The 10394-nt window shown below is 50.9% G+C and overlaps 1 protein-coding gene across 1 annotated transcript; it reads left to right on the top strand.

Moving 5' to 3' along the window:
• The first annotated feature begins 1271 nt into the window (after nucleotides 1–1271).
• On the top strand, nucleotides 1272–10050 carry plin6 (perilipin 6). The gene is made up of 8 exons (XM_061793940.1): nucleotides 1272–1546; nucleotides 3764–3806; nucleotides 3894–4092; nucleotides 5174–5256; nucleotides 5993–6230; nucleotides 6608–6789; nucleotides 8411–8677; nucleotides 8838–10050. Exons 1-8 carry the CDS (start codon nucleotides 1542–1544, stop codon nucleotides 9219–9221), a joined length of 1401 nt encoding a protein of 466 aa, XP_061649924.1. The 5' UTR covers nucleotides 1272–1541; the 3' UTR covers nucleotides 9222–10050.
• Nucleotides 10051–10394: the final 344 nt, after the last annotated feature.

Below are 10394 nucleotides of genomic sequence, written 5' to 3'. Positions count from 1 at the left end.
CTCATTTTCCGTACTGCTCCTCCTCACGCGGGTCGCGGGCGTGCTGGAGCCTATCCCAGCTAACTCTGGGCGAGAGGCAGGTACACCCTCAACTGGTCGCCAGCCAATCGCAGGGCACATAGAAACAAACAAACATTTGCAGTCACATTCATACCTAGGGGCAATTTAGAGTCTTCAATTAACGTGCATATTTTTGGGATGTGGGAGGAAACCGGAGTTCCCGGAGAAAAGCCATGCAGCCATGGGGAGAACATGCAAACTCCACACAGGCGGGGCCGGGGATTGAACCCCGGTCCTCAGAACTGTGAGGCTGATGTGCTAACCAGTCAGACACTCTTCCCCCCAGTATACACATTATTATTATTGTCACGAGAATGGCCGCAACGTTTCCAACTTGGGAGGGATTTGGGGAATCGCAGGAGCAGACTTCGATCAATTGAGGTCCCTGTGGCTGCAAAAGCTGAGTCATGTTCCACAGGGAGCCGCTTCAGGCCAATTTGAGGGCATAAAGCTCAACTTCCTGTCAGCTCGGCACGGAAGAACGGGTTCGGAAGACGAGCTCACGTGAGCTGCCGTTGACTTACGATGCAAACTTTGGTTTTACATCATCTCGTTGGAGGCACAACTACACAACTACACGATGACGTCATGATTGTTTGCGGTTTTTGTGTCAGATAAAAACACGAGGCCATGAGAAATCATTTGAAAACTTTTTATACTTCTAACCTGTACCAACCGACTGAAATAAAAAAGTAAATATTTATAACGGGCATGTGGCTGTGTTCAGAATGAACGCATCACATTCAAACGCACAGCGCACATTTCAAGGGCCTCTGATGTTCTGGCAGCCTTTTCCTGACATTTTTAGAGTAACTTCTTCCAGCAAGTCGAGCTCTGCAATGAATTTCCACAGAGTCAGAGGGATCTCATTCTTCAAAGAAGTTGCAAGGAAAAGAGGGTGGCCGAAAACCTGCAAAGACGAGAAGCGGTCAGGGAGGCCGCCGAGAGGCCAACGTTGAAGGAGCTGCTGGAATTTCTGGCAAGTACTGGCTGTTTAGTATGTGCTGCGGCAAACCCCTGTCTTCCTCACATCTGGGCTATGACGTGTGTGCCTGAGGCCGCATCATCACCGATGAAAAGAAATGTTTGCTCGCCGCTGAAGGCTGAATGAGTTGATTCATGCCACGAATGACTTGACAAGTTGTAGTTTTGTTCTTGCAATTGAAGCATCAAAATGATCAAATTCTTGTTTTTTCCTCAGCGGAAACAAGCTTCACTTCACGTTGAGGACTCACGCAGGGAGCGGAGAAGTTGTTGGGAACAGAAGCTGATGAGATGAGAGTTTGCGGGCTGGCAAGAAAGAATCGATTCATGCGGCGAGCCGCTGACGTCACGGCGCGTGGGGTCCGACCGTGTCGCAGAGGTCCTCCTCAAAAGCGCCTCTCGCGCATCGCCGGCACGTCACACCGCCGCCGCTTGTCCGCATCTCGAATCCGCTGCGCCCGCCGCCCGTCGTCATCTTCACCAGTGCAGCCTCTCTGATGGGGTGAGGCCTTCCATCTTGCTTTCTTTTTTGCTTTCTTTCTTGAGGACCGACCAATCGATCATCACCAACTTGAATTTCAGGTCAGACTGTCTCAGTGGCATGCGAGGGGGGGCGGACGGTGCACGGCCCCGTGCATTCAACTCATCTGGGGGGCATCTAAACGGGTTTTGTGAGGCGTCAACAGCCGTCTCCTCCTTATACAGGCGTTGTTAAGAGGCGCCAGCTAACTTGGCCCCCCCGTTCCACCCCTCCTTTTCGAGGGGCATAAAAAAAACAACACTCTACTGTCTACTTTTGAATTGTGCATTCCTCTTGATTTATTTCCTTTTATTAACTTTTTTTACTCTTTACCTTTAGCTCAACAGCACGCAGAGATAGTAGTTAACATATGTGGCTTTCACTTTTGGGGTTCCGGGTTCAAATCCCGTCTGGAGCTTGCACGATCTCCTCCCCGTGCCTGTGTAGCTTTTCTCCGAAAAACAAATGAGCACGTTAGCTTAATCGAAGACAAACAAATTGTCCTCAGGCGTGCGCGTGAACGATCGTTTGTCTATATGTGCCCTGCGAGTGGCTGGCGACCAGTCCAGGGCGTGGCACGCCTCTCGCCCAAATTCAGCTGCGATCGTCTCCAGCTGCCCTCATGAGAACAACAATGGAAGGATGGACTTTTGGGGGGCCAACACGGTGAGGTGCGCCGCCGTTCCTTTGGCACATGAGCACGTTCGTATGCAGTCAGGGTGCCGTCTTTTCTTTCTTTTTTGTTCTCTTTCTTTCTTCTTTTTTTCTGCACTTGTTGTACCTGTTTTACTTGGTTTATTCATTTATTTCATGTACTTAACCTTTACGAATTCTGGTAAGAACAAAATGTCGTTTGTCACGCCAACTTGGCTGCAGACAGCACAGCAAAATAAAAGTAAATACAAATACATACACAATAAAGTGTACATTGTGATGTAGTTACATAAAAGGCATTACATTTAGGTAGGTGGTAAATAAAAGGTTCAAAAGAGGCTCCAAAGAGTTCCAGCAATCGTGTACAGTTCCCCCGACTAACTTTTTAAACGGTGATATTGGGACGACTGAGGTGACTTTGATTATTTGTTGCAGAGTGTTCCAATCATTTGCGGTGTAAAACAGAAAAGAAAATCGAACCAAGGGTTTCATAAAAGTGCTGGAAGGGAGAGCGCGGGCGGTGGTATGCATGGTGAGCAGCGAGCCGAGACAATGGCTTCAAAGTGTCTGCTCAGTTCATCGCGAAACTTTCAGGTCCCATTTTTGGACTGAAAGCGGACGTCCGAAAAGGCAGAAATGAGATCATCTCCGATGGACAAATAGGATTCTCTTTTGAGACGGAAATCAAGTTATTCACTAGCAAAGTGGCCCAGCCATCACCGAGCTGCCTCCAACATCGTGAAGGTCATCCGCTAGGTCGCACGCGGGCGTCCGACCCGGCCACCCTCGACCGCTCGCCCGTCAACGCGGGAAGCGTCGATGCCAGCAAAGACATCATCGCCGGCCACCGCGTGACGGCGCCGCCGCGGGCCACCAGAGAGCTTGAAAGAGTCGTTTGTGCGCGCGTGAGCGTCCGTGCGTCCGCCAAAGAGGACGATTTCCACGCTGGTTTGACGCCGGAACATTGACATGTCGTGCGAAAAGCAGCTGACTGGCTCATGGCGCCGCCGCGCAGACGTAGGAGTCAAGGCCCGCCGTCCAAATGGGCCACGCGCCAAGGATCGATTGTTGCCCTCCGCCGTCTTGGCAGACTCTTCACGCTCGCCTTCCAGAAATGCTGAGAAACCTCAGCGTCACATGCGAACCATTGAAAGGGTCGTAGCCGCTCCTGCTGTTTTGCACCTCCAACATATTTCTGAACTTTGCTCCATGTGAACCACAAACGATCTTTCTTCATTTCGTCTCCTCGCAATTGGAGTGAACCCGTGAATAACGAAATAGACCTACTACTGTATTCGATAAATATTGAGTGTGAAGTGCTTGCCCTGTACTTGGCACAGTTGCACGCATGCCTTTATATTGCCTTTTTATTTGGAGTATTGATGGTTTGTGTAATTGCACTGATGCGGTGGTGGTGCTACATAAAGGGGGATTCAATCGGGTAAATCCCTCCTAAATGTAAGATTGAACTGATGTGCAACCTCAAGTCTTTTCGAAATCAAATGTACCGACTTCCTTCCTCGCTCTGTGTTTGTGTGCTCTCAGATTTGGGGAAAGAGACGACATGTCTGCTCGTCACAGTCACGAGGTGAGGCGGAGGCGGGGCCCGGGAGTGTCGGGGCCTCACCTGTCAGTCACGCGCAGCCCACAAAAACCTTCTTTCACGTGTGTTCAGATGAGTGCGGTGCTAAGGGTGTCGCACCTTCCTCTGGTCCGCTCGGCGCTGCAGTCGCTGACCTCGGTGTACTCGGAGGCCAAAAGTCGCTACCCGTTGCTGGGCCTGGTGGGAGGCGTGGCCGAGGTGGGGGTCCGAAACGCCTCCATGGTGGCCTTGAGCAGTGCCGCGCCCCTCACGCAGACCCTCAGGCCTCAGAGTGCGTACCAGGCTCGTGTCTCAGCTGATGCTAAATCACACAAAATACTACTAAATCTGAGCTAATGCTAACACCGCCGCACATGGATTGCTAAATGCCCATGGTAATGCTAACAGCATCCCTGATTGCTAAATCATTGAACAAACATGAAGACGAGCCCCAATGCTAAATCCCTGACAATTTACTAACGCTCACAAAGCTACTGTCAACACCGCCGTGCACCCGTTGCCACATCCCCTAATGACATCCGTCCGTAGTCCGGTTTCCTCCCACATTCCCAAAACATGCACGCGAGGTTAACTGAAGACTCCAAATTGTCCATAAGTGTGCATGTGAGTGCGAATGAATGTATGTGTATTTGTGCCCTGCGATTGGCTGGCCACCAGTTCAGGGTGTCCCCCGCCAGCGACCCTCGTGAAAATGGATGGATGGATGTTATTTCTATTTAATCTTTAGATTTTTCGTAATAGGCACAAAGCAATGACAAAAGATTAAGCTCACGTTAGATCGTAACTTGCATGTCACTCTTAAATACTTGATGCCCGCATTACCTTTGTTGATATTTGACCTTTGATTGTACCGATAGAGCGACTATCGTATACGAATGAGTGACAAATGGGATGGGAGCCTAAAGCTTTCAACAAAGGCAAATCCACGTCACGACTTTCCACCGACTGAAACTGAACGATGAACACTTCCTGTATTGCGCAAATACAAGTCAGGTCAGGCGGACGGATTTGGGTCCCATCGGTCGGCAACGGCGCTTTGGTCAGGGAAAGCGTGGTTTGACGGAATCTTTGGGAATCTCAGCCACTCGTCTAGGAAGCGTTCAAAGTTTCTGCCAACCAATTTCACGCACACAATTTGGTCACACTCTTCACTGGCCAACTGTCATATTGCTAAATCATTGAGCTAACGCTAAGACCACCCTCCCTTTACTAAATCCTTGAGCTAACGCTAACCCTCCTGCCCCACAACAACTGCTACTGCTGTTTAGCATATGAGCTAAGGTGTCATCATGGGGTTATCTTGTGCTTCTTCCTGCGTTTGCGTGACACACTTCCTGTTTTGTGGTCTTCAGTTGAGGTGGCCAACAGTTTTGCTCTGGTGGGTCTGGACCAGCTGGAAAGGACCTTCCCCTTCCTCAACCAGTCCACCGACGAGGTTGGAATCTTGTTTCTTGGTGTTGTCACTACCTGGCAGCGGTGGCAAGCGTTGACTAATTCGCCACGCCCTAATCACTAGCTCATGATTTCTATATGTACGTAGTGGAAAATGTAGTTGAACGACTAAAAAGTCCACGGGAAATCCCTCGGTCGCAATTAGGGAATGAGCGAATGATTCCGAACGCAGCAACATGCTCAGGGCACATCAACTGTAGAGCTGAACGTAACAAAGAATGACTCTGGGGCCTTTTCTACCGATCGTCTGTGGATTTGATTCGTTATTTATTTGTGATTAGGAATATGCACAATGTTCAACATATCAGCCCAAAAAGCATCCACGTACATGTGCTGGAGTTAGCTCAGTGGCGACATTTTAGCCGTTGTCCTAAGGTATCATAAAACACATATAAAGACAATATACCGCAAATATTCGACAAGCATGGTCGCTATGGAGATCGGTCCCGGTCTACACATCCTGACCCAACCAAATAACAAGCGGAGGAAAAAGCTTTTTCAATTGCGCGTATCTATCAAGTCAAGCGCGGCCCCGTCTCGTCCCGTCTCGGAAAGGCCGTAACAGTTCGGAGGCCCCGAATAGGTGGCCGGCGGGACCACCCCGATAGAGGGGATACCCCGTCCTCAATATGGCCAAGTCGCCATAGACTGTCGTCAATAGGGAGTGCCCCCGCGTCGGTAGGCGTGCGTCGCCATTGGTAACGGTGCGTCCCGCGCAGGTGGTGGCTCACCTGAAGGACGCCTTCTTCCTGACTCTGGACGACATGCAGCTGTGGGTGGTGGACGGGCTGGACGGAGCCCTGGACCAGATGGAGCGTCTCTCTCACGCCGCCTGGGTGGCGGTGAGGCAGCTGCAGGACTCGCAGGTGGGACGCGCCGCCTCGTCGGGTCTGGACGACGTGCTCGGCCGCCTGGAGAACGCCAGCGCCTACTACATGCCGCTACCGCCCACGCTCCGTGAGTAACGACGCTTGCCCGAGCTCCACGTTTCGGTCCGACTCGGCCCGTGATGTTCATGATGTCTTTCGTGGTGAGCGTAGGCCTTGGAGATTTCTTTCCAGTGCATATAAAAAGTCGACACACCCTGTCAGGTTTTTGTGATCTAAAGATTACAAAACTTTTTTCACCATGAATGTGACCGATAAACTGTACAATGCAGCAATTTGCAAAATAAACTTTTCTCGAGGGTAAGTAAAAATAAACAACTGAAAAATGTGGTTGCACATTTGTGGTTGCTGCGCTTCGTGCACGTATCCGCAAACTGCCCCCCCTGTGAAAATGTCGAGGTTGTTTTGGGGAAATGAACTTTTTCGCGTGTCATGTGGTACGTTGAGGTCGCGAGTGGGAGACGAGGGTTCAGGAGTACGAGGACGAAGACGACGACGACGAGCCCGGTGTGTGGACGCGGGTCCGCAGCCTCCTCCTCAGCATCGGCCTGCAGCTTTACCACCGCATGGTCAAGGTCCGAGAACAGCTGGAGGACGCGTCCGGAACCCTGGGCGATGCCGTCCAAGCGGTACGTGCTACGCTAATGCTAATGCCGGGCTCACGCTGGCGATGCGACCTTGACAGATGAGTTGAATTTGTGCCGTTCGCCCAAAGTACCCCAAATTTCACTCTACAGTATTGTACAGTGTCGGAACATACAGTAATAACCAGTGTTGGGGAGATGACTTTGGAAATGGGCTTGCTTACACTTACAAGTTTCCCTGTTGAAAAGGGAAAGTAGGAGTGCGAAGGAGGAGTTCAATGACTTTGTCAACGTAAAACAACTCATTTGATGACTTTTCTTAATTTTGAATGAATGCCTCAACAGGACCCTTGGATGATTCCTACAAAAAGTGAATTCAAACCATAGATCGCTATTTTGCACAAATATTAAACTCATAACAAAACATGATGAAATGTAAATTCGTCCCAAAAATGTCTGTTGTTTATATTTATATTTTTTAACTATATGTGTACAGCATGTTGAAAACTTATTTCGACAATATGTAATCATTAATAATATATAATATAGTACTAAGAATTTCATTTCACATGCCAACCCAGATAAATGAATGTTCCGTAAAAAAGTGCAAACTAATAAAGATGAAAGTGTTTCTTTTTGTGTTCAAAAGGGTAACTATGAGCCGAACCTTTTCAAAATCCCACCACAAGGTGGCGCTTGGCGGTCATATTCGGAAAAGTATGTCACGTTGGAGACTAGCTAGGGCAGAATGGCACACGACCAGAGAGAGCCAATCACAAAGAGCCAATCGCGAGGGTCGCCAATCACAAGCGGAAGTGATGTGAAAAAAAATCGGAGCTTTTGCGGCTGTTTTTCAATTATAACTCAATTGAATGACACATTTTCTCCCATTACTGTAATGAATTACAATGACATCAATGTTCTCATTTAATTGCATCATCTCATGACGTGTGTAATGTGTGATTACTTACACTAGTAAGAACATCATAAAATAGAATGTTTCATGCTTGAATTGATGGACGGACCTCATCTGCTCACTTTCTTCGGAGCCGTGGTTAGAAAAAAAGACATTTGGCAAAGCGCCTGCACCCAAAAACAGAGAATGTGAGCGCAAAACGCAGATAGCTGTACTTTCGCTGCGAGCGAACCCAAAAGACACGCAGCGCAGTGAAAAAAAGGACAGTTGGCGACTCCCAGCCGCACATTGAGCGCTGCAACGGGAAACCGCGACCCTCTATCGAGCTTTGAGGCAGAGGTCTTTGCCCTCAAGTCCCGAGTCAAATCCCAAGTCTAAAGACTTGCGACTTGACTTCGAGTTCAAAGTCTACGACTTGACTGCGACTTGAAGTCGAGACAGCCGAGCCTCGAGTCAAGTCCTGTTTCAATGTCTAGGACTTGCGACTTGATTTTGAGTTTCAAAGTCTGGGACTTCGGACTTGACTCGGGACTGGAGGGCAAAGACGTGAGACTTACCTGAGACTTGCAAAGCAATGACTTGGTCCCACCTCTGCTTTGAGGCTCCACAAACTGTATATTGTATCATATTCCTTTCATTGAACGACAAAAACGCGGCGAGGTTGTCAAGGGTGAAGCGTGTTGCCGCCAAAGCAAGGAAGTGGGCGACAATCAAGGCGAGACTGCGGACATTCACTGTCGCCCCCCGCAGGTGGGGCTGGGGGCCGTCCTGGATCTGCTGGGGCGGCTGCTGCAGTCCCTGCAGAGGCTGCTGGTGGCGCTGGTGTACCGCGCAGAGACCCTGAGGGAACTGAGCCTGGGCCGGCTTCGGGATCAAGCCCTCACGCTGGCGGAGCTCCGTCCCGTGCGGGAGATCCGAGAGCTCCCGTTTCAGGTCCGGCGGCTCCTCTGGGATCTTCGGGAGCTCTCCAAGATCCTCGTGCAACTCGTCGTCAACGCCACGCCGCTCTACAACGTGGTGAGTGCGCTTACGTAGGAGACGTGTTTAAGGTGTTCAAGATCTTTTGGCCAAGCTCGGCTAGATGAAGCGAGGCCTTCGGCTTTTTTCTTTGTGTTCCCGCTGACGCTAAGCTATGCTAAGTAAACCGTTGTTCACCTCACTCTTCTGTGCGGGTCAGCTCCAGCAGCCGTCCGACAAAGAGGTGGAGGACTTCCTGAACCGGGAGGACTTCCGCTCGGACAGCTCGTCCCGCCGCGGCTCGGCTAACAGCCTCTTCCTGAAGGCCATGGACGGACGTCCTCGCCGGCGCAAGAGTCTCTTCTCCAAGGCCGTCCGCAGCCCGGGCCCCGACCCCGCCGCCTCGGGCCGCCGCTCCAGCCTGAAGCAGGACTCGGAGGCGGACGGCTCCCCCGTGCCTTCCGACTGCGCCGCCCAACGCCGCCCGTCCGCCACCGAGCTCATCCTCACGCCGCTCAAGCAGTTAGTTTCGCAGAGCCAAAGGGCTTTCGAGTACCTCAACCCCAACTCCGCAGAAAAGTCCATCAACAGCGCCGCCGACTGACCGACGAGCCCCCGCCGCCACCCGCCGCCCCCGCTCCCGCTCCTGACAGATTAGATAACTCCCAGTTGATGTCGGTCAGCGCGTTCGCCTTCTCCAACGGAACCGTCGCAAAACTACCTTAAGCTCAGCGCTCGCTCTCACTCTACGCACGCAGCACTTCCGCGTTTGGGGTTAGGAGGTGTGCCAACGTTCGGTCGCCGGGCGAACGCATCGAACCTGACAACGTGGGAAACATTTTGAAACTAAAACCGATGTTGGCGGGCGCCGCTACCCTTTTGTCTTTAAAAAGTCATCACCTTTGATGAAATTTCAACCTTGAAAAGTATCAGCATCGAACGACTGAATATACCCACGACAAATGACACAAGCCCACGTCATCGCGCATTTCCAGAATGAGGGTTCTTTTTCTGTCAGATGGCTTGAAAAAGACGCAACGCGGAAACCGCTACACCTCCTCACCTTTCCGCCGGAAAGGCTCCACGTGTTGCCGTGCATACGGTCCGTTCCGCTTCCCTGGACTCTCGCTCGACCGCCGCAGCGCCTGCGAGGACCGACGTCACGCCACTCCACGCGTTGAGAATTCCGCTTCCTTCGACTCTCACTTGACCGCACGTGCCGCCTGCGAGGCGAGGCCAGCTTCCGAAGCCTCGGAATTCTGAGCGATTGTGGCTAAACGGCAAACACGAAATGCTAACGGTTACGCCAAGAGGAACGACTATGCCTGATATCTGCTAACTTGTAAACCGGTCACATGACAGGTGGTAGAGGTCATAGGTTGTGGGGGCGTGTGTGTCAGCGATGTCCTCCAATAAAGCTTGCAGTACCTTCATCATGTGACTGCTCATCTTCATCCCGTGCGTTTCCATGTTCCAGCGTGTTTGAAGCATGTTGTTCAAGCGTGTTTGACTTGTGTGAAACATGTTTCCAGCGTGTTTGAAGCCCATTTCGGGCCTGCGCTCGAATTGGGTTTCAGATTTGGTTTGAGACGTGTTCGAAGCAGCACGACTCCCGCCCGTTTCAGATATTTGACGTATGTTTCAGGCATGCTTGAAGGCTTTTCAGCAGGTTTCAGGTGTACTTGAAGCAGAACAGATGTTTCGGGCATTTGTAAGCATGCTGAAATGCTTTTCAGACATGAATGAACGGTGATTGGAGTTGCAAGTAGGTCACGTG

The sequence above is a fragment of the Phyllopteryx taeniolatus genome, chromosome 13, assembly GCF_024500385.1.
Source record: "Phyllopteryx taeniolatus isolate TA_2022b chromosome 13, UOR_Ptae_1.2, whole genome shotgun sequence".
Classification (NCBI taxonomy): domain Eukaryota; kingdom Metazoa; phylum Chordata; class Actinopteri; order Syngnathiformes; family Syngnathidae; genus Phyllopteryx; species Phyllopteryx taeniolatus.
This window is presented reverse-complemented; position numbering and strand designations above follow the sequence as displayed.